Below are 25,252 nucleotides of genomic sequence, written 5' to 3' on the forward strand. Positions count from 1 at the left end.
GAGGGAATAAAACACAGTATAGGTAATGGGGGAAACTTGAAAGGAGAAACACAACCGCTTAGAATTTTAATATAAGAAATCTATAAATTAGAAGAAGCTGAAGTTTCTATTTGTTTTGAGCAGGTTTTTAATAAGAAAAACACACCAACTCTTACCAATTCACAAAAAGAATCTATGTGTAACCCCAAAAAGCCAGATATGAGATGTCAGGAGTCTTTCTAAACTAAGGTTACATTTCTTATAGCTATAATTGAACCACATTAATAATGAAAATATTTGATAGGTTAGGTGATGATTCTGGATGATTTGTAAATGTTTTCATTTATTGTTATTTAAGAATAAAAATGTTAGGGAAGAGGAAACAAAAGAATGAGCCTCATTTTTTCAGACTTGTGGAAAAATTATGATGGCAAAAGGAGGGAAGGAGTAAGTAGCTTCTCCACGGGGGAAAAAGTGGCCTCCGTATATGTGGCTTGCAATAGCTATGCTTTGGGGCACCTGGCTGGCCTCTAGGCCTAGGGGTTTCTTCCAACCAGAAAATGCTAGTCACTAGCTAGAGACTGTGTCAAGCCTATTTGTGCCTCTGGGCACTGCAAAAGAAGTCCAGAATCAAAATACAGATGGACAGCTGTAGGATCTTTGAAACCCCTCATAGAAGTGGGTGGGGAGAGCTTTAAAGAGAATGGTACCTCCCATGGGCTAAGAGCATGAAGAGGCAGAGTGATAGTCCAAAAATAGTCTCAGTGGCACACAAAAAAGGGAGAATAATATATTTCCAATATAAATAATATAAATATTTCACCAATGTTTATTCTAATTTAGCTAAATCCTAAAAAGTTTGAGCAAAAACTTATTTGGAGGAGCAATTAATATCTGTCATTATTCTCCCTAAAACTTAAAATAATTTTGTTAAAAGAATATTTACTTGGTTTTATCCATATGATGGGCATCAGGTCAAACAGAAGTTTGGGATATTGTTCAGCAAGCAATCCACTGTAAAAAGAAATTGACAGAAATTATTAGAAATAACTTATGAAATTTGCTTTTAAGAAGAGTTTGTTATTTGGCTTTTAATATAAGAAAGGACCAGAGATATAGAGGAAAAGAAATGTAAAAAAAGAAAATGAAGAAGTATTAATGAAGAATTGAGGGAAGCAAAAAAAATTTATGGAACAGCAAAGTGTAAAACAGTGGACAAATATCAGTGTCTATCAATGTTTTCCTTTTTTTTTTTTAAGAAACAGGGTCTTGGTCTATCTCTCAGGTTGGAGTGAGTGGTATGATCACAGCTCACTGCGACCCTGAACTCCTGGGCTCAAGCAATCCTCCTGCCTCAGCCTCCTGAGTAGCTGGGACTACAGTCACATGCCATCACACCCAGCTAATTTTTAAAAAATCTTTTATATAGATGGGATCTTACTATGTTGCTCAGGCTGGTGTCAAACTCCTGGGTTCAAGGGATCATCTCTCCTTGGCCTCTCCAAGTGCTGGCATTGCAGGTATTACAGGTGTGAGTCCCCATGGCCAGCCCTGCCAATTTTTAAGTACCATCCAGGAGGCAGACACTATGCACACATTTGACCCTCACAATGATCCTGTCCCCATTCCTATTCCTATCTCACAGCAAAGATTGGAGGCTCAGAGACACTGAGTGCATTTCTCATAGTTACATAGCTCTTAAGTGCCAGCGTCAGGATTCAAACATACATCTGCCTAGCTAGAAAATCTGGTTTCATTTCACTATGCTTCATTGTCAGGTGGTTGGTTGGAAGGAAGGAGGGAAGGAAGGAAGGAGAAGACAAATACATATATAAGGCAAATTAAGTTAAGAACAATGGCTGTAAAGGGATAAAAAAAGAAAAGAAATAGAAATAATAAAATGAATTATGTGCAGTTGAGTCTCCTCATAATACCATTTGGAAGTATTTCTGTCAGACCGCCTTATTGTTCCTTCTTATGTGATGTTTCCTTCTCAGTCTTTAGTGCTCCCTTGGGGGCAAAGTCTGACCCTGGCTCTGGAGATAGAGGATTATGCCTATAAATGGGCTGTTGAAGACCAGAGCTCCCAGGGAAATGTTTTTTCTCTCCTTCTCTCCTATGCTTATATATTTTAAACAGAAATAGCATTGCCTAGTTTCCTAAGAGTGGAAATTCAATATTCATTCTAAATATTTATGTATTATCTTATCAAAATGCAATAAAAGGTTTTCCATTCACTAATAGAAATGGAAACTTTATTCTACCTGACTGTAAGTGGTTTACAGTGAGTGAGGCAGTCCTACACAGTACAAAATGGAAGATAATTTATAAAACAGAAGAAACAGGAACATAATTTTGGCTAACTTTTCCACTAATAAGACTATTGAAATAGTAACCAGAAATTATTCAGGACCTAAAAATAATCAGTAATCAATTGCCCTATCTTGAGTAATGATTTATGTAAGAATTCTGATATTATTTATTACTTGCCTTCTTTCCTAGAGGAGGCCTTTAGTTTAAAAAAAAACCAGTAGACCACTTATCTATGATTCAGCTACAATTGGAAAGGTCTTTGCAACTACTGACCTTTCTCTGTCCCAGCGTGCCCCATCAAGATACAATCCGTGGATGTAGACGCCGTCGCCTGGAGACGTGTCAGACTTGTCGGAAGAGATGACCTGAAGGGAGCGGCACGCGTCACTCTCCAGAGGACTTAGTCCCACAGAGAGCAGACACGTCAGCTAAATTTTCAGAGCACATTCAGGGAAACTCTTAACTCTTAACTCTTAATCGCTTGTTAAATTCAATATACTTTCAGCCATAGAATATAAAAATGCATAATATGGTTATTTTTGAAGCATTTTATCAGGTTTTACTGTACATCATATTAATTTTTGCTAAAACAGTAGAACAGCATTGAATTAATTAAATAAAATATTAAAATATATAAAAGTTCTATCTTAGGGATAGCAAGCCAAATATTATATATTCTCTTAATGGAACAAAGAATGAAAAAAAGTAAAATTGCTGATATTAGGGTATAATATAGAAATTCTACTTAAATGTATGACTTGATATAGTGATAAATATACTGTTGAGTTTAAGGAGTTACTGTACCTCAAATTCATATCCTAGTAAATCAATTGGGGTGGTATATTTTCTGGCATAGTTCTGCATAGCTCCAGTTAAAAAGGCTTGGGTGAAAAAGAAGCCTGAGAGCCAAAACACACAAGGTTTCCCTGAATTACACCAGACCTATGAAGGGAAATCAAAATACATTATGTCCATTTTAAAATCTATGTTAAGTGTCATCTGATGTACGATTCCTGGTTCTGCTTCTCGTCTACGTTGCCCACATTCTCCCTCGTAAGATTCTCTTTCCTGGCATCAAACACACAGCGTGGCTTGGCCCTCCTCCCTCTTTTCCCTTTCAGTTATTCTTCTCAAAAAATTCAAAATAATTAGAGTGTTAACCTGAATGAAACATAGTTTGAAAGATTCAAATCTGTACATGTGCAAAAAGCCACATATAAATTATTTGGGAATTTATTATATTACTTATCCCACTCAGAAGCAACTATCTTTAGACATCTGACACATGGTTTAACTGTAGCCCTCATGTGCTGATTCCAGTTATGTAACTCCTTAAATCCCTGTCTCTATACCCACTGCCTTACTCCACTTCAGATATTCATGGTCTTCTTTCTGTGCCAGTGTATACCGTCTTCTTGCTTCTTCCCTCTCTGTTCAGTATGTCTAGAAGAATGCTGCCAGAATATACCTCACTGTGCACAGTCTGGATCAGATTTAGCATCTTGTATATTCTGCAGGGACCTACCAAATTCTACAGTGACCTCCAAATTAAAGCTTAAATCTCTTAGTCTCTTATTCAAGGTACTTCACAATCAGTCCCCAAATTGTGTTTTCAGCTTTATCTCTTTTTCACTTCCCTTTGAGCATCCTGCATTTTAATCAGAAAGGACTATCTGCTAGTCTTTTCTGTGCTGAGTGGACATCTGTTATTTTTCCTGCCTGTCTTAAAATGATACTCTCCTTCTTCCTCTCTGGAGGACAAACCTTCCTCCACTCTCACTCTACCACTTCCAGTGGTAGAACACCTTGCCTCTTGGATGGGCATGTGATTCGTGCCTGGCCAATCATACCTCCAGTCACAGCGACTGATTCAGGAATGGACATGCAACCCAGTCAAAGCGAGAGATGCAGAACATCTTGCTGGGACTTTTGGGGAAATGATTCACTCTCAGCTATCTGAAGTTGTGTAGATGTGACGCTAGAGTTGCTGTTGCTATGTTGCTGTTATCTGACAAGAACCTAACTGATAATGGAGATAACTCAAAGGGAATGGAGCCAAAAGATGAAGTGCAAGAAGCCAGGACAGGGGTCCATGTTTGCACCCCAGGTCAAATCCTACCCAAAGCTACTTTAACCCTTGGACTTTCTAGTTACATGAGGGAACAAACTTTCCTTTTGCTTATGTCAAAATTTGTGTTACTTAAAATGGAATCAATCCTAAATGCTACAGTGCCCTTTTCCCCACAGCTATACAGCTATGTCTAGGTCCTTTTCCTCTCTTTGCAGTATCCAAAACCATTCATCTTTTAGACCCAGCTCAAATGCCACCTCATCCATAAAACAAACTCTGCTTTCCTGAGCCCCAAGAACTCTCTCCTTTCTTTGAACTCCCAGAGCATTATACATGTTGGTCTTTTGTGGCTCTTATGGTACTGTATTAATTTTCTTTAGATACATAGCTTGTTTCCTTGTAGGCTATTGGCAGCTTGAAGGCAAGACTCATGCTGTAATCATCTTATCCTCACAGAGCACACAACAAGGTGCTTTGAACAAAGTGGGTTCTCAATTTGTATTTGTTCAATGAACAGATGAGTCAGAGATATGAACTCTGTCTCTAAGCAAGCTGTACACTATGGAAAGAAGCCAGCTTTGTTCCCCAGGAGCAAGAGGACACACTGCTGCTAGAGATGTTGCAACAGCACAAATTAGCAGATCAAGAAGAGGCAGAGAAAGAGATGGAGTCTGATAATGGTAAAAGCCAGGCAGAACCAGCACCATGCACAAGAAAGCTGTAAGAACACAGAAGGCAAGTATATAGAAAAATCTCATACTCAACCAGGGCTTCATTTAGCCAAGAATGTTGTTAGTGTCTGTGGTCAATTAGCTACCATTTACTAAGTGCTTAGTACATACCAGACACTGTGCTCAGCACTTTACATGCATCACCTCATGTATTCTATAAAATAATAGTGAGTTAGGTATTATTCCTCCCATTTTACAGACAAGGAAACTGGGGTGCAGAAAGATGGGTAACCTGTTCAAAGTCACAAAAATACTAAGTGTTAGATCCAGGATTTATGCTGGGATCTAAGGCAGTATATGAAAAGCTTTTTTTAAAAAAGAAAAGAAAGGAGAAAGAGAAGATGCTAGGGACTAAATGTTTTCCTCCAAAATTCATAGGTTGAAACCCTAGTCTCCAAGGTGATGGTATTTGGAAATGGAACTCTTGGGAGGTAATTAGGTCATTAGGGTGGAGCCTTCATGATGGGATTAGTGCCCTTAGAAGAAATAGGAGAAATATTTCTCTCTCTGTCTCTCTCCCTTTTTCTCTATCTCATCAGTGAACCAGGAGAGCCCTCACCAAGAACCTGGCAATGCTGGTACCCTGGTCTTAGACTTCCCAGCCTCTAGAACTGTGAGAAATAAATGTTTGTTAAATTATCAAGTTTAGGCTGGGTGCGGTGGCTCACTCCTGTACTCCTAGCACTCTGGGAGGCTGAGGTGGGAGGATCAAGTGAGGTCATGAGTCCCAGACCAGCCTGAGCAAGAGTGAGACCCTGTCTCTACTAAAAATAGAAAAATTAGCCAGGCATGGTGGCGCATGCCTGTAGTCCCAGCTACTTGGAAGGCTGAGGCAGGAGGATCGCTTGAGCCCAGGAGTTTGAGGTTGCTGTGAGCGAGGCTGATGCCATGGCACCCTAGCTCAGGAAACAGAGTGAGATTCTGTCTCAAAAAAAAAAAAAAAATTCTCTAGTCTATTTTACTTTGGTATAGCAGCCTGAACTAAGACAGAAATAAATAGGGTGAATGGTGAGAGAGAAATGAGGAAAGCATAGAAAACTCAGATGACTCATTTGCTTAACTTGTTAACTCTAAGAACCATTAGGAGGTGAAGAAGAGTCCAGAAGAAAGAAAGATGATGAAAAATTGTAACCCAGCTTCTCTAAGGGTAAGAGGACAATGGAGGAGACTCTTTCAGTATTCTATTCTGTACTGTTTCTTTTGTTACACATATAATTTACATAAAAGGGTTCTATAAATTAAAAAATAATACAAAAGAAAAATGGGCCTAGGATATGAATAGGCAATTCACAGAAGAAAATACAAATGGAAAACAAGCATAACAAAAGAAGCACAGGCTCACTAATAATCAAAGAAAGTCAAATTGAAACAAGATATGGTTGACCTATCAGATTAACAAAAATTTAAAGGGATATATGAGAAAGCCTGTTTCTTCAAGTCTTCATAAGCACTGGCTATTTTGATTAGCTTATGCAGTGAAACAAAGCTTTTGTATTTTGTTAATAAAAAGGCAACTGAACACAGAAAGATCATATACCTATGTGAATTTCCAAAAAATATTTTTGGGATTCTCCCCACCCCATACTCCTGAATAAACATCAACCATAGGATGGGAGCAAGCAGCGGAGCTGAGAAGGAAAAGTAGTGTCCTGCCTTATGTTTTATGAGTAGAGGAGGCTGAGAAGATTCAAAGTACTCATCTTTTCCCTGATTTTAAGAGATAAGAGACGATTTTAAGACAACAGCTAATTACTAATAAATCCAAGGTTCACGTTTTTTGTGAATCATGAGACAACATTAAACTGTGGTTTCCTAGAACAATAAACATAGACTCTGGAAAAATGTAAATGTCACATATTACTTGGGTTTGGGTAATGTAAAATTTTAATTTTTCACTCAGTACTTTGAAATGTGTGTCTTTTTCGATATTCTGAAATTTTGGTTAGATTACCATGAAACTACTAATCACATTCCGTTCAACTCAGAGATGTTCAAGTGATCACAGCCCATTACTAATATTGCCCCAATTAACCATAAACATACAAAAAACATTGTGTGTGTTTGTGTGTGTGTGTAAAACCAACCTTTTACCTGTAAAAACCTCAACCGGGCTAGAAAATCTGTGATGTAACTTCCCAGGGGTTTAAGACTTGGGTATGATCGTTTGGCCCATATTTCTGGAACCTTTCCAACAAGTAAGCTGCCAGAGAGAGCCTCTAATGCAGAATCCATCACAACCACTCCCTTAATAGCCTTCTCAAGGTCCAGTAGAGTCTTACGTATAGTTCTAATTAAGCTGCAATGAAAGAAATTATGTCATCAGCATATATATGCTAGTAAATATCAACATATAGTCTTACCAGAAAAAGGAGAGCAGGAATCTCATTCACAGCTTTATGGGAGTGTTTCTGAAGAGTGTTCACTCCCATTTCATGGGATGTGAGGTGATTTTAGGCGATACATGTGTGAACATTTTTTATTTTAATTATTACATACATATTTTAAAATATAGAATGTAATATAACTGGCATATCAAAATTTTTACTTACTGGCTATTTTTGCTTAGGACCTGGCTCATTGAAGCAGAGATTTATTCAAGGAACAATATTAAGTAAACAATATTGTAAGTGACATGAAAATATGAAAAAAGTTATAAAAGTGTTATGTAAACTAAGGAAACACTGCATTAAAACATAAACTGTATGCTCATTTACACATTTGCAAATACTTTGCTTCCTACTTAGGCCCAAATTGCTAAGAATACCATAAATATACTTATAATGAAGGTTTTAGGCTAGAAGCCTAAGCAGCTGAGAGACAGCATGTTATTATATATAAATAAATATAATCTTTGTATAAGAAATACTGAATTAAGGCAGGTGTTTTATTATATTTTATTTTAAAATATCAACAAGTCTGGAAACCAAAATAAACTTGGAAACTACAAAAAATTCATAACCAAAACAATTCTCCATTCCTTAAACTTGTATTAAATTTCAGAAAATTCAATTAAAAATTCAAAGTAAATAATTTGTTTGTATCATGGGGTACCTAGTCAACTTAGATTGGTTGGATAGGACTCAGTAAGGAAAGAGAGGTAAGTATACGTGTGTCAGGTCACAGAACAATGACAAAAAATATAATTATACATAGGCCTTGTTAACACTTATTCTGTCTTTAATCCAGAAAATAGTAATAGATGGGTAAGAAGTTGTAATTAATGAATATTTTAAGCAGTAAGAATGGACCTCCTTTTCTTTTATTTTTACATTAAAAAGATATCCTCTCTTATGGAGCAGAAAGGGGAAAATTCTAAAGAAATAACAGGTTTTGATAATCTTTTCTTGAAGTTTTCAATTTGAAACCATTGTGTCTTTTTATTGACTTTGGCTAGTTGGCTTCTGAATCACTGGGGATATAGACTCTTACTTGTTAAATCTTTCCATTTCTTGTACTAACACAGTATTCATACTCTCTTCATATCTCACAGGATACTTTATCAGTGCTGCTTCAATGTCAAAATCATAAGGGAGCTAAAAGAATAGATTTTGAAGATCAAAAATTACTCTCAGAATGAATAATTAGCTTCACTCAGCTATAATATTAATAACAGCTAACACGAAGGTGTTACTACGTGTGAGGCGCTGTGCTGTTTTTCACACATTATCTTATTTAATCCTTTCCATAAAATCTTAGGTGTTCATTATTCCTTTCATTTTACAGATAAGGATATTTGAGCACAGAGAATTTAAGTAACTGGTCCAAGGGCACACAACTAAAAATGGTCTGTTTAATCCACAAGTCTTTGACTCTAAGCCCCATGTTCTTAACTACTAGAGCACTTTGCAAAAGATATATATTTCTGAAAAGCTGTCTAATTTCTTTTAGTAAGTTGAATCTTATTTTCCATTCACAAAACTGATTTCATAACTGTTTTATATTTATTTCTAATCAGTTATCAACTGGCTTCAAATAGCTTAGCTTACCCCACTGTCAAATAATTAATCTGTGTAAATGTAGCAGGGTTCTAGGACACAGGGGGAGAGAAGGCCATTGAGCGTCTGATTTCTATGAGGCACCTCAGAAACACTTAAGGAGCAGTGATGAAGGTAACTTTGGGACTGACGATCAAGTCTCAAGACACTGGAATTCATACTTCTAAAGGGGCAAAGAAGTTTCCCAATCAGGGAAGTCCTAAACCAAGAAGCTTGAGCTGCCTACACTTGTCCCAGGTGATAGTCCTTGGCTAGTACAAAAGAATTCTAAGTCATACTAGGTGTTATCACTCAAGGGCCGCTTGGCTTAGACAATGCCCTTGCCCCATATGTGTTCCAAATGCCTCTGCCAGGTACCTTGTTAGGGATCTTGTAAGAGCCACCATTCTGTGAGGGCCAGAACCTTTCTCCACAGTGATAAACCACAGAAGCAGTAGGGGCCGGGGTGAGAAGAGGCACTATGGCAGAAGCAGCAGTGCAGAAGTTGGGGCTGGAGCATGCTAGTTAGCTTTTGCCCACAGCTCAGGAGGTGCTTCTCCCTTCCCCAGTAGCCACAGCCAGGCCTCCAGGGAGTAGGCTCACCTTAGGGAATGGTGTGAGGGGAAACTAGTGGTGCAGCCATGGCTTTGAAGGCAGGTGGACTAAGGCCAGGTTCTGCTTTGTTAGAATGCCTGACACTGAAATCTGGGGCTAATTATAGTACTTACCTTGGAAGGGAGTTGTGAACATCTGTGCTTAAGACCATAGTCTTTTAAAAGTACGCCTTAGTCGTTCCTTACTGAATTTAAGACTTACAGAGAAAAGGTGAGAATAGACAGCACCATTCCACTTCACTGAGAAGGGCTAAGTACATTGGACTGCATTATGAAAAGAAAAGGTTGTAGTAGCTGACTTAGCACTGATCTTATCTGTGCCTAGATCTAATCTATACCTGTGCCTCCTTACTTCCTCAGGTATAGGTTAAAAACCATTCTCTCCTTCAACCAGCAAGTTCAGAACATTTCCTCTATTTTTTAAAAGTAGGTCCTTTACTTTTTTTTTTCTAGAAATAATAACAAATCATATTTACATTAGCTACTCCACAACTATAGTTACTAAGAACTTGCTATGTGCCAAGTATTTTACAAACCACTTTAAATTCATGATCTCTTTAATATTCTCAAAAATCTTATGCAATAGGTTCTATTATCAACACTTAACAGATTTGGAGACTCATGCTTAAAGAGGCAAAATATCTTGCTCAAAGAAATAATGCTGGTACATGAAGTTTTCAAGTTGTCATTTCAGTACCATTTCTATTCATATTATATTATAAGCAACATAATTGAAGCTAAACATTACCTTGTTGAGAATATCTTTGGTAATTTCTAATAGCATCTGGTCAGTACTTCCTGAGGCTCCTGTCTGTTTGGAGCCTCCTTGGGTGAGCAGCAATGACTCAAAGAGAATTTTTGTTTGTTGAAGATCTTTGGAGATGTCAACATTTTCATGCAATCCAAATATCTCAGGGTGTTGAGTAAATGGAAGTTTCTACAAGAAAGGAGATTAAGCATGCATGACATTTTTACTGGGTACTGAAAGGGATCAGGATATTCCTTCTCAAAATATGCCACTTTGGTTAAGGATTATTTTGAGCTGGAGGCAATTAAGAATTGACAGATATAGAAAGAGTTCTATGCCCTCCCCTTATCTGCCTAAAAGCAGGACATAATTTTTTCTTTGTGACTAGCATAAATTTCCCCCTCTCCTGCACTAGGATGAGGAGAGTAACTCTTATCACCAGAGACAGAGAGCTGGAACAGAGATGAGTCTGCTTAAACAGACCTTACTAAAGTAACCCTTATATACCATTAGTTTCCCCATGTATTTTCTAATCACTTCCCTACAATTTATTACCCCTTTACCATCCATAGAAGCACAACCCCCTTTCATTTGTCCAATTACTTCTCCACAATTTATCACCCTTTGCTAAAATGGTAAATGTCCAAGTATAACTGATTCTTTTGGTTTTTACTCCTTTTCTGCAAAGCCCCAGTACACATAAAAAGAGTTATTTTGATACAAATAATATTCTTTTCCTCCTGCTAATCTGTTTTTTGTCAGTTTAATTGGCATGCCCCAGCTACTAAACATAAGAGGTTAGAGCAAAAGTTTTTCCTCCCCTACAATACATTAATTTATAAGGCAGACATGTACAGACCAAAAAAGGGTTAAAATTCAGCTAAATATCAAATAACAGAAGACTCAAACTTTTCCAATTTTCAGTAATTACTAGGAAATAAAGATATTGAAAGTTGATTGAAACCATAATATTTGTCTACACCTATACATTAGAGGGGAACATTTCACCATTTGCTTTTAGAAAAATCACACATAAATATAACCCTATTTTTAGTGACATCATGTACCTTAATGAATTCAATGTAGTCGTCATAAGTGCCTTTGGGAGGTGCAAAATAGTTTCCACTGGGAGAAAACTTATAATGAGGGTTTTCAATTATGTGTAAATTATAAAAGTCAGCCAGCATGGTTAACAGGAGACGTCTGTCCCAATCATCTGTCACCCTTCCTCCATAATTGCACTCCCCAGTCAGATAAGATATAGCTTCAAATGGAATTGTATCATATTCGTTTATAAATAACTGAAACAAAGGAAATGAAAAAAGAAAAGTTTTAAAGTCTTTTACTTTATTTCCATTTCAAGATGACATTAAATTATTTATCTATATATCTAGAAGGGTTAAAGAATTCATGGGCTGTCTTCAGGTAGCTGGGATTGCTAGAGTTTTATTTTAAATTACTTTACTTATCTGCATCTCTAATTTTTTCTGAAACAAATATATATTGTTTCTATAATGAGGAAAACATTTAATAAAAAAGAGACATAGAAATTACCAAGTCTTTTTCATATGAATTTGGATAGACCTTGTTTTAGGGCACTGGCTCTCAACTGGGGCGAGTTTTGCCCCAGGGTTACATGTGGTGCTGTCTGGAGATAATTTAGACAGTCACACTGTGGTGGGGTGGGGCGCTACTGACATCTATTGAATAGAGGCCTGGATGCTGCTAAACAATGCATAGGGCAGCTGCCCACAGCAGAAAACTATCTATCCCCAGTGCCAGTAGTGTCAAGGCTGAGAACCAGATGCCTGGTTTAGGGCACTGTTTACAATGTGAGAAAAACAAAGCAATTCCAAATTTTAGTACCAGAGCCTCATTCACACACTATAACACAGTTCTATTGGTAGACAATACATATCACTTCTAATTTCCTTATTATTATTGTAATAATAGTAATAAAAACTACTATTTGCATAGCATTTACATTGTCTCATTCATCTCCCAATAACTCTGAAGAGTAGGAAATGGAGTCTGGAAAATGTGAAGCAATATGAAAGCCTGAATTTATTTCTTCCAGTTCCAGATCCCATACATTTCCTAATATACAGGAATTTGAGGTAGTATGTGTGCTGGGATGGTATAAGTTACAGGTTGAGAGCTTTTCCTGTCCATGAAGGTTAACTAATAGTGAGGGAATTATAGCAGGAATGGTACACATTAAGCAAATGAGAGGGGCCAAGAAAAAAAAAAAAAAGAAATAGTGCACAACTGAGAAACAATATTTCTAAATTCTCCAGAGCCAAGTTGAAAGAAGGCCTAATTCTTTGTTTGAGATTCCTGTGTTTTCAGAACGAAGAAAAATGTCAAGAGATATGAGATGGGGGCTGAGAAAGAGGGAAAGTCATCTTTTTTGAGAATGAGTTATTTGTGAAAAGAGGAACGTTTCTTCCCTTCCTCTCTTTGGGGGAGAAGAAGGGCATGTTGGATTGGTCTCTTCCCTCCCCTAAACTGAAGGAAGAGACCCCAAGAGAATTTAATGTTAAATATGCAAGAAGTGAAGACCAACAACTCATTCCCTGGTTGTCTATCTGCTTGGCCATCAGTTTTCTCATTTGCCTTTTTGTGGAGATGTACCCTACTGGTGTGACCCAGTGGTTTGAAATGGTTTAAAGATTAATCCCCTCTCATGTTTCCAGTCCCTAAAGATATGAAACATGGATCCAGCCAATGCTTGCAGTTTCCAATGTTGGGGCTAGAAAGATTGATGACACTGGAAGTTGCAGGCTGGGGCCCAGCCAGAAGACGGAAAAATTCTCAGTTGATTGATTACATGCAGTATGATGATTTTAGCAAAGAGTTTTCCAAGCTTAGGCTGTACCAACTAAATGGGTCTCACAAGCCAATGTTTAAAATCAATGTCATTTCATCATGTATTTACAATTCCATACACACCAATTTCAACAATTGTTAAAAGAATTTTCAAATTGACAGATTTATTCTAGTTTAGGTTTGTGCTCTGCTATTTTTTAAAGAGTTGATAAAATAGGCTGGGCACGGTGGCTAACGCCTGTAATCCTAGCACTCTGGGAGGCCGAGGCGGGTGGATTGCTCGAGGTCAAGAGTTCGAAACCAGCCCGAGCAAGAGTGAGACCCCGTCTCTACTATAAAGAGAAAGAAATTAATTGGCCAACTAATATATATAGAAAAAATTAGCCGGGCATGGTGGCGCATGCCTGTCGTCCTAGCTACTGGGGAGGCTGAGGCAGGAGGATCGCTTGAGCCCAGGAGATTGAGGTTGCTGTGAGCAAGGCTGATGCCATGGCACTCACTCTAGCCTGGGCAACAAAGCGAGACTCTGTCTCACAAAAAAAAAAAAAAAAAAAAGAGTTGATAAAATATCAACAATTTCTATAAAAATCATCTTATAATTTTTTATTTTAGGTCGGGCGCTCACGCCTGTAATCCTAGCACTCTGGGAGGCCGAGGCAGGCGGATTGCTTGAGATCAGGAGTTCGAAGCCAGCCTGAACAAGAGTGAGACCCCGTCTCTACTATAAATAGAAAGAAATTAATTGGCCAACTAATATATATAGAAAAAGTTAGCCGGGCATGGTGGTGCATGCCTGTAGTCCCAGCTACTCGGGAGGCTGAGGCAGGAGGATTGCTTGAGCTCAGGAGACTGAGGTTGCTGTGAGCTGGGCTGAGGCCACGGCACTCACTCTAGCCTGGGCAACAAAGCGAGACTCTGTCTCAAAAAAAAAAAATTATTTTAAAGTTTAGTATAAACATGATTAAATAATTATAGCCTTACAAAAACCTACCTGACTGTAATATAACAGCATATAATTGGGCATGCTTCCCTTTTCCCTTCATGAGGCCATATTTCATAAAGGCACTTCAGAACAGCAAAGAAGCAGAAAAATATTAATATTCTGTGGTTGTATGAAAAGCCAGCCACTCACTTTCGAGAGCTCCCTTATAGCTAAAGCCTACAGCTGTGCTCTGGGCTTGGCTACTGAGCTGCATCCGCCTGAGACTAACTGGGGGGATTAGGGCTCAAAGAAGTAGGAACAGCACAGAATCTCTTTGAACGTGGTCTTGGCATCAGAGGCCCTGTAGCAGAGTCTACATGGCAGCTCTGCATGCCGTGCTGTCTGGCACTCAGCAAAGGCAGAGAGGCGGCTCTTACCAGACGCACCTGACTCTAGATGCCTTTCCTCTGAGCACGGCTCTCCAGACATCTTTGTGATTCTTTGAGCAACCCAATTTCTTTTCAATAAATCACTTTTCTGCTTAATGTAGACAGGCTCTTTCTGTTGATTGATAGAGCTAAATTGTAGAATTAACTAAGTAGAGGAGGAGAGTAGAAGATAGTGAGGACCTATATAAAGCTAACATTGGGGATGGCACTGCAAAAGGACAGAAAGAACCAGAGTCCTTGATGATAACACTGTTGTGCTGCTGAATCAACCAACCCCAGAGCTTGTCCTTCCTCTGATCTCCTTTTTATGAGATAATACGTTTCATTACGGTTTAAACCAGTTTGAATCAGGTTTTTCATTACTTGCAGCAGAAAAAATCTAGACACAGGTAGTGCTTCATAACCATAGTTATTACTATCTACCCACCTATTAATGGTGTTGGGAGAACTAGATCAGTTATTCTAAGCAGAGGGACTTGCTTAGGGCCTGGTCAGTAGTGATCCTTTGCAAACATTAATTTCTAATTTTACCTGTAGTTGTCGGATACTGATGCGCAAGTCTGATTCATTAAATCCATATGGAATATTCCAACCAAGAGGACCAAATTTCTTTCTCTCTTGCACAAGGGCGTGAAAAAAACAAACTCCAAACAGCAACTTCTCCCATGCCTTTAATATAAAAATTATACAAGAAAAAATTCTGATCAGATTTCTATCAGTAAAATAAAGGAAATGTTCTTTTCCCATTATAAGATTCTGTGAGCATCTATCCCCACAAACTTGTATTTTAAAATGATGCTATCTAAAATAATACTTAACTAGAAAAAGTATTTGTCTTATGACTTAATTCAAACCTCCAAAGCTAGATAAACCACAATATTAAACTTTATTAAAATGCAAAACTATTACCATTTTACCAAACTATTGGCTAATAATATTTTGGTATTACTCATAGATATTTACAACTTTAATATTTGAATGTTATTCTATAGACTTGCTGGCATATACTTGACACTACAAGTACAGAGGAATGATTAATCATTATGATGTAAATAAATCACAATACATAATCCCTGACTTTGTGACTTTCCATTTGGAAATCTTTTTTTTTTTTTTTTGGAGACAGAGTCTTACCCTGTCACCCAGGCTAGAGTGCAGTGGCATCATAATAGCTTACTGCAACCTCAAGTTCCTGGGCTCAAGCAATCCTCCTGCCTCAGCCTCCCAGGTAGCTCGGACTACAGGTGTGTGCCACCACACCCAGCTAAATTTTCTATTTTTTATAGAGACAGTGTCTTGCTCTTACTCAGCGGGTGTCGAACTCCTAAGCTCAAGCGATCCTCCTGCGTTGGCCTCCCAAAGTGTTAGGATTACAGGCATGAGCCACCGAGCCCGGCAGTAAATAAATTTTGAAACCACTGTTTATTTGATCTGTTCGTGGCATATTTGTGTGTGAGATATGTATGTCACGTTGGCCTATCACTAAACTGTGTCAGTGCTGTAGAGAATGGTACCCGTTTCTCTAAGGTCTCCCCAAGTAAATTTCAAGTATGATACATGGCATGTATTTTAAGTTAGACCATTTCAAACATAGCTCCAAATCCAGTGAAAATCAAGCCAGCTTTTTTTATGTGATGGAGTAGTAGCAACTACTTCTTTAATATTAAAATGCAAGTACACTATGCTTTACTAAATACATTCCTGAAATGTCGTAAGTAAATCAAAGCATATTTTAAATATCTAGATGAATACTGTGATGAAATATATAATAGGGGGAGAACCTTTTGGTAATGAGAGCAATTACTTAATTTACATCTGCAAATAGGAACTTTACTTCTGATTTGGATGCCTTTTGCTTCTTTTTCTTGTCTATTGTTCCAGCTTAGATTTCCTATCTATGTTGAATAGAAGGGAAAAGGATGGCCATCCTTGCCTTGTTCTTGATCACAGAAAACATGCTTTCAGTTTTTCACTCTTGAGTATATTAGCTGTGGGCTTTTCAATTTGGCTTTCATTATGTTGATATTGTTTCATTCTATTCGTAGTTTATTGAGAGTTTTTATTATGAATGAGTATTGAATTTTGTCATAGCCTTTTTCTGCATCTATTAAGATGATCATGTAATTTTTATCCTTCATTCTGTTAATGTGTATCACATTAATTGATTTTACAAGTTGAATCACCTTTGCATCCCAGGGATAAATCCCATTTGGTCATGGTGTATGATGTGCTGTATTTACACCAGTTCTTGAGCTCCCCACTTCAAATTTAGTGAGTCAGAATCCCAGGAGTGGGGCACTGACGTTTTTAGCTTTAACAACTCCCTCAGGTTTATGAGTATTATGATTGAGCTTGCCTTCCATAGGTTTCCTTCAACTAAAATGTAAGCTCCATGAAGACAGAGATTTTTACATGTTTTTATGTTTATATGTTCATTGCCATGTCACCAGGTCCTAGAAGAGTGCCTTGCACCTAGTAGGTATTCAATAAATATTTATGAATGAATGAATGAATGAAGATGCAGAAATGTGTCCCTGCCCTTAAGGAGAATACAACTGAGTATAGGAGACATATATACAAACTGATAAATAACTAATATCTTATCATTGCAAGATAATTCAAATGCCTAAGATATCAACAACCTGTGACTATAAAGATCTATTTACTTTTAATAGCAAACAATGGCAGTTGAAATTATTGCTGACTTAATTGTCAAAATTAGCTTTATCAAAGGGCATCCCAGCTATTTCTGGCAGCATCCAGTGAAGTTTCTCATGTATCTACAAACCGGTCATCTACAGAAACCCTAAGGTAATGGTTTTCCAAGTGTGATTCCAGGAAGTTGCATCAGTATCAACAGGGAATTTGTTAGAACTGTAAATTCTAAAGCCCAATCCCAGACCTCTGAATTAGAAACTCTGGGGGTGAGGTCCAGCAAGAGGTGCTTGAACAAGCCCTCCAGGAGAATCTGACACACACTGAGACCCCATGCCATAGGCTATTTACACTTTTTCTTCTCTTACACCAGCTTCCATTTGTTTGTACTACCAGGGAAGTCGCTTGATGAAGCCTTACTCATTGCCACTATTCATCACAAACATGATGATACAGAGTAAGGGTGCTAACTTCAGATGTCCCACAAGTCCCAACACTTAGGGTGCCAGCATTGCTTCGCAATGTTGTAACACAGAAGAAGTCAGAGTGCATCTTCTCCAACTCAGCACCATTTTTATATGAGTCATCTGACCCCAAAGTAGCTCTGCTTGTGCTTAAAATCATTCAGAGCTTCCCTTCTCTGTTTCTGTCCTTCTCCTCTAATTGCAGGGGCTCAGCTCTGGATGGGGGTCAGAGACTACACTGCCTTCTCCATTCTACTAAGCTCTCTTTCTAGCCCAAACCACACAATATTCCCTTTCTCCCAGAGTTACAAGTGAAATTATTGTGCAGAACTAGGGGAACACAGAAGTATCATTAGGCAGAAGGAAACTAGCTGACTTTCAAAGAATTCAGTTGTTTATTTTACCTTCGGTATCATTCATTTTCACGCTCGAATAGGCAAATACGGTAAGTAGTGTATGTTGGGATGATGACAGGGGGATGACTTTTCCCCAGTACTATTTCCTCCTGTGTGGGGAGGCCTCAATTAATATAACACTCCTGACTTTTCTCCATCCTTGTACTCACTCACTGCAAGAGAGGGGAGGGGCCTATCTGACTGATAAATTTGGGGAAAATTAACCAGATAAGCTTGGCTCAGTTTGTCTCTTTTCTTTCATAGAAGTGAGCTTCCTGCAGGGAACTGAGTTTTTCTTTATTCCTCTGAGTGGAGAAATCTTCTTAATTCTGGGGTTCAGTAATATGAAACCCATTTGTTTATAGATATGTTACATCTTCCAGTGTAGCTTATATCAATAATTAAGGTTATAATTTGCTTCCCATATGTTTAGATCTTTTTTCTCAATTAGTAAGAATTCAGTCAGGGAAATGAGTGCTATTTATTGGGACCCCTAAACTCCTCAATACCCTGTATAAAACTGTTTTAGATGGATATACCAAAAAGCATTATTAATATGCTAAAACTTTATTACCCCAGAATTTAAGTTCCATGAAGGTGGATTTCTTTGTATTTTTATTTTGTTCTTGTTGCCTTTATACCTAGTGTCTAGGAGAGTGCCCAGCACACATATTTGTTTAAAGAATATATAAATGATGGGAAAATGGATTTCTACTTTCGGGTCTTAATCAAAAATACTGTTGGGCTTTGGTTTACAAAGTAAGATATATTCATTCATTGAACAAATATTTATTTTAATGTTTACTATGTGGGAAGCAGTAATCATTAGGAATAACATGATGAACAAGATAAGTATAATTTATGTCTTTTAGGGTATGCTTAAAGTTTAAAAAATTATTAAATAAAATTTTTACATCTCCATATTTTATCACTATAAAAATACATTTTAAAAGTTCCAGAAGATGAATTTTACCAGTTCCTTTCCCTGGCATCCCTTGAAAAACTCAGGATCAGAAACTGGATCAGTGAGATACGATTGAAGGAGATTTAGCCGAAGACCTGTGGGAGGTTCATTAGTCATTTTTACTCCATTCTGTAGAATTGTTACTGGGAACTGAGAAAAAATACATAGAAAGCATTACACAAGCGCAGGCTCTAAAAATCCACATGGAGAATAACAGAAATATTTTAAAAATCTCTTAAGGTTAAACATCTAAAACTTTACTAAGACACACAGCGTAGCAGGTATCTAGATAAATGCACTGAGCACTGCAGGAAGCAAGCATACTTTTGGAGATGGGTAGCTTGTGAGCCAAAGCCTAAAGGATGAGTTACAGGTTTCAGAATTAAAATCTTCACATATTTTTTCCAACATGGGCATCCAAGAGACTGCAAGGTGACAGTTCTGTAGGCAAACCCAAGTTCCTTCTTCTACTGCTGCTCTTATCATTTTCGTTGCAACTGGTCCTTGTCCCTGCCCCAGTGAAATAGCTTGAAACTTACTTCCAGACATGGATTTATCATTTGCAAATTTCAGCAGACCTATGAAGGGCACAGAAATAATGGTCACACTAGTTACTCTAAAATTATAAAATATGCCATATGTATAGGTGTTTTATCATAGAAAATTCTAATTACCTTTCCCTATAAATACTAGATTTACTAACTGATTTGTATAATCGTATAAGAAATGGGTATTGAGCAAGATGTTTAATTTATAATTTCTTAAAAGTTTACAGTATATTCACTTACTGGCCATAGGATCTGCTCCTGGAGATAGCACAAAAATCAAGGGAATGGTGCAATTTGAATCCAAGTAACTCTTTGTCAAATCAAATGGTGGAGGCTCTACAAACTTTTTCCCTAATTTGTCAGTTACATAATTTGTTATAGCTGGGGTTATCTATTGAAGAGAGAAGATATGATCGTTAGAGTAATTTTTATTTCACATAATAGATTTGATTATTATTTTAAAAAAACAGAATAAAATTTGTGTCTAATGGTCAAGAAAAGCATGTATCATATCATAAACAAAGCACTAATTTTTCTGATATATAAAAATGTCTATAAATCAATAAGGCAAGACTAACAATCCAAAAGTGAAATGGGCAATGGAGATGAACTGTTTACAGAAAATGAAGTAGAGATGGATCTTAAACATATTAAAATATGCTCAACCTCATTCAGAATAGCAGGGACTGCAAATTGTCCCACTTCTTTGTCTCATTTTGGTCATAGAATCTTAAGTTTTCCGCAAATTTCTTGCACCTAATGTGGCCATGTGACTAAGTTTGGGCCAGAGGGATATAAGTAGAAATTATACATGGAAATTCCAGATTATATTTTTATAAGGAAGCTGTTTGCCTTCCACACTTTCTATCCCTCTTCAACAGTGTTCACAGCCAGCTTCAGTCTCGCTGATGAGGACCACACTCAAAGCATGAGAGAAGCCATAGTCAGGACATGAGTTTCTGGATGATCTCAAGAACTGAGTTGCCCCGTCAGCCCTTAATTATTTGCCTCTGGGCTGCTAGGAGAGAGAGAAATTAACCTCTATTTTATTTAAGCTACTGTATATTATTTAGATTTCTTTGTTACAGCAGCTTAGTCTATACCCTAATACTCATAAAAAATATAAATTACAACTATACTTAGATATAATTTTTTTACCTACCACAATGTTATATAGATGAGCCAAAGATGGTCTGTGAGGCCATAATACCCAGATATTTGGTCAAATAGTAGTCTACATGTTGCTGTGAAGGTATTTCTTTTAGATAAGATTAATATTTAATTCATTAACTGCCGTGTGAGTTGTATTTAACTCACGCTAGTTTTGAGCCGGGGGCCTTGTGAAGCATGTGTAACTCACGCGCCTCTTCACCTTGGGAGCCATGTGAACTATTTTTCAACTTGCATATAACTCATGCACAGAAAACAATAAAAAATAACAAAATTTTCATTTAATTAGGAAGGATCGTTTTGTTTTCAAAGTTTTTATTTTATTTTTGTAACAAAACACCATGGCCCCAAGGAAAAAAATTTTTTTCTAATGTGGCAGTCAATGTGTTAAATGGACTTTGAGTAAAGCAGATTATCCTCCTCCATAATGTTGGTGGGCCTCATCCAATCAGTTGAAAGCCTTAGGAGAAAACGCCTGATTTCTGTTGAGAAAGTGGAACTTTTTTTTTTTTTTTTTTTTTTTTTTTTTTTTTTTTTGAGACAGAGTCTCACTTTGTTGCCCAGGCTAGAGTGAGTGCCGTGGCGTCAGCCTAGCTCACAGCAACCTCAAACTCCTGGGCTCGAGTGATCCTTCTGCCTCAGCCTCCCGGGTAGCTGGGACTACAGGCATGCGCCACCATGCCCGGCTAATTTTTTTTATATATATATATCAGTTGGCCAATTAATTTCTTTCTATTTATAGTAGAGACGGGGTCTCGCTCAGGCTTGGTTTTGAACTCCTGACCTCGAGCAATCCGCCCGCCTCGGCCTCCCAAGAGCTAGGATTACCGGCGTGAGCCACAGCGCCCGGCCTAGAAAGTGGAACTTTTGCCAGCAAACTGCTTTTGGACTTGAACTGCAACATTAGTTCTTCCTGGGGATTCCAGCCTGCCAGCTTGCTATGCAGACTTGCCAGCCTCCACAAGCATATGAGCCATTTCCTTTCAGTCAATCAATCAACACCCCTCCCCTTTTGTTCTATTTCTCTGGAGAACTCTGAATAATATAAGCTTTAATTCAATTTAGTTTTAATTCAATTCAACTCAACTTAATTCATAGACATTTACTGAGCTTCTACCGTCTGCCAGGCATTGCTCTGAGTCCTGGAGACAGAGAACAAAATAAGACATGCACTTGAACCTCAAGAAGCTCACAGTCTAGTAGGAAACCCCAACAAATAAGCAGACAATTATTATACGTTCTAGTGGGGTGAGCGCTATGGTGTGTGAGCACAGGCTTCCGAGCATGGCAGAGAGAGCAATAACCCCACAAGTGGTTTCCAACATCGCTACTGCCCATCAGGGAGCCATTCTGCGGGGTGTGCGTAGGCAGGTGTTTCCCAGATGCAAAGCTGTTCATTTCTCAGTTTGCCATGAACAAGGGAGGCTACTGGTGATAAAATAATGAAAGAGCATTATTTTGGCCTTCAAGGAACTTGAAGTCTAGTGAGAGGGAAACACACATATATGAATATATATACACACATACAACTATCAGGGAGGAATGAGGTAAGTTTTAACAATGTACAAAAGTCTTTGGGAGTTAGAGTGAGGAGAATTACGTGTAGAAAGATTTTTATGCATGTTTGAACTAATAAAATTGTGACATGTATGAGATTTTCCACCATCTTCTGCTTTTAGCCAGGATGTAGTTACAGGGACCAGATTGACCTTCCCACCATAAACAACTAGAAAATGGGCAAAATGAATGAAACAACAATTTTTAGACATTGGGTAATAGGCGGTCCAAGACTGTGATCCCTGAGAAAAAGGAAGCAAAGTGAATCCTGTTGTTCTCTCAGGCTTTCTTCTTGGAGATATGTTCTAGACTGTGGGAGGGAGAGTGATGGAAGCAGAGCAACACAGTGATGCTGAGTTGAGAAAACAGGAAAGAGTTCAAAGAGGCCGAGGCTGCTGGAAGTTGCAGAGTTCCAATTAAGAGAGAACTATTCAGAAAAAAAGTTCAGAAATCTGCCTAACAGTACCTTTGAATCTTTGCTGAATACTATGGTAAGCATGCATGAGGCCAAGGAAAGAGCAATTGAGGAGCTGTGAGCCAGGAACTCATTCAGGTTCTCAACAGCCACAGTAGAGAGACCTTGGTGATCACCTAGGGCATTCAGTAAAAGGCCCCAGAAGAGTGGCACTTTAGTAGTGGGGCTAAACTATGCATTGAATAAGGGTTATTCCAGACCGGCCCTCACACCTAACAATATGTTTGTTTTTGGAGACAGGGTCTCACTCTGTCATCCAGGCTAGACTGCAGTGGTGATCATACCTCACTGCAGCCTCAAGCAATCCTCCCGTCTCAGCCTTCCAAGTAGCGTAGCTAGGACTACAGGCGTGCACCACTATACTGCCCAACAAATCTTAAAAATGATCTTTGAATGGAACAATTCAAACTTCAGTAATTTAACTATATAGCCACAAGAGCTGACAAGCTTTCTATAGAGGGCCAGATAGTAAATATTTTAGACTTTCTGGGACATATACAGTTTTTGCTGCACACTCTTCTTCTTCTTCTTTTTTAATTTAATTTTATTTTAGCGTATTATGGGGGTACAAGTGTTAAGGTTGCGTATATTGCCCCTCCCCTCCCCACTCAAGTCAGAGCTTCAAGCGTGTCCATCCCCCAAACATTGCACATCTTACTCGTTGTCGTTCTATACACCCATCCCCTCCTCCCCCCCTCCCACCCTCTTGACACCTGATAAATGTTACTCCTATATGTCCACTGAGGTGTTGATCTGTTAATACCAATTTGCTGGTGAGTACATGTGGTGCTGGTTTTTCCATTCTTGAGATACTTCACTTAGTAGAATGGGTTCCAGCTCTATCCAGGAATATACAAGAGGTGCTATATCACCGTTGTTTCTTAAAGCTGAGTAGTACTCCATGGTATATATATATATATATACTACATTTTATTAATCCACTCATGAATTGATGGGCACTTGGGTTGTTTCCACAGCTTTGCAATTGTGAATTGTGCTGCTATAAACATTTGAGTGCAGGTGTCTTTTTCATAAAGTGACTTTTGATCTTTTGGATAGATGCCCAGTAGTGGAATTGCTAGATCAAATGGTAGATCTACTCGTCTCACTTTGAGTTATCTCCATATTGCTTTCCACAGAGGTTGAACTAGTTTGCAGTCCCACCAGCAGTGTAGGATTGTTCCTCTCTCTCCGCATCCACACCAACATCTATTGTTTGGGGACTTTGTGATAAAGGCCATTCTCACTGGAGTTAAGTGATATCTCATTGTGGTTTTGATTTGCATTTCCCTGATGATTAAAGATGTTGAGCATTTTTTCATATGTTTGTTGGCCATTATTCTGTCTTCTTTTGGAAAGTTTCTGTTCATGTCCTTTGCCTATTTTTTGATGGGGTTGGTTTGATTTTTTCTGGCTCATTTTCCTGAGTTCTAAATAGATTCTAGTTATCAGCCCTTTATCGGATGTGTAGCTTGCGAAAATTTTCTCTCATTCTGTGAGTTGTCTGTTTGCTCCCTTGACAGTTTCTTTGGCTGTGCAGAAGCTTTTCATTTCGATCACGTCCCATTTGTTTATTTTGTTGCTGCTGTGATTGCCTTTGGGGTCTTCTTCATAAATTCTTTGCCTAGGCCGATGTCTAGAAGAGTATTTCTAACATTTTCCTCTAGGATTCTAATAGTTTCACACCTAAGGTTCAAGTCTGTTACCCAGCGTGGGTTGATTTTTGTGAGAGGTGAAAGGTGTGGGTCTTGTTTCACTCTACTACATGTGGCTATCCAGTTTTCCCAGCACCATTTATTGAAAAGGGATTCTTTCCCCAGTGTATGTTTTTGTCTGCTTTGTCAAAGATTAGATGGCTATATGAGGATGGTTTTATATCTGGGTTCTCAGTTCTGTTCCACTGGTCAATGTCCCTGTTCTTGTGCCAGTCATAAGCTGTTTTAATTACTATAGCCTTGTAGTATAGTTTGAAGTTTGGTAGATTGATACCTCCTATTTTGTTTTTATTGCCTAGGATTGATTTTGCTATACGGGGTCTTCTCTGGTTCCATATGAAGCGTAAAATTATTTTTTCTATATCTGTGAAAAATGATGATGATATTTTGATAGGGACTGTATTGACTCTGTAGGTCACTTTGGGGAGTATAGACATTTTAACAATGTTGATTCTGCCGACCCATGAGCATGGTATATTCTTCCATCTGTTTTCGTCCTCTGCTATTTCCTTCTTCAGTTTTTCATAGTTCTCCCTGTAGAGGTCTTTTACCTCCTTAGTTAAATATATTCCAAGGTACTTTATTTTGTTTGTTGCTATTTTGAAGGAAACTGAGTTTTTGATTTGGTTCTCACTTTGACTGTTGTTGGTATATATGAATGCCTCTGATTTCTGTGTAT

The 25,252-nt window shown here is 38.1% G+C and overlaps 1 protein-coding gene across 1 annotated transcript in view; it reads right to left on the reverse strand.

Annotated features, from left to right (window-relative positions):
• DNAH12 (dynein axonemal heavy chain 12) overlaps positions 1-25,252 on the reverse strand; it is a 211,024-nt gene that overhangs the window by 2,133 nt on the left and 183,639 nt on the right. The window contains exons 64-74 of the mRNA XM_076008843.1: positions 19,897-20,047; positions 19,433-19,686; positions 19,118-19,258; positions 15,162-15,299; positions 11,498-11,731; positions 10,431-10,619; positions 8,524-8,627; positions 7,186-7,390; positions 3,097-3,234; positions 2,566-2,657; positions 926-993 (exon numbers count right to left, since the gene is read on the reverse strand). Of these exons, the coding sequence (XP_075864958.1) occupies positions 926-993; positions 2,566-2,657; positions 3,097-3,234; positions 7,186-7,390; positions 8,524-8,627; positions 10,431-10,619; positions 11,498-11,731; positions 15,162-15,299; positions 19,118-19,258; positions 19,433-19,686; positions 19,897-20,047 (1,714 nt within the window). The remainder of the gene's footprint in view (positions 1-925; positions 994-2,565; positions 2,658-3,096; positions 3,235-7,185; positions 7,391-8,523; positions 8,628-10,430; positions 10,620-11,497; positions 11,732-15,161; positions 15,300-19,117; positions 19,259-19,432; positions 19,687-19,896; positions 20,048-25,252) is intronic.

Source organism: Microcebus murinus, chromosome 1 (genome assembly GCF_040939455.1).
Source record: "Microcebus murinus isolate Inina chromosome 1, M.murinus_Inina_mat1.0, whole genome shotgun sequence".
Lineage (NCBI taxonomy): Eukaryota > Metazoa > Chordata > Mammalia > Primates > Cheirogaleidae > Microcebus > Microcebus murinus.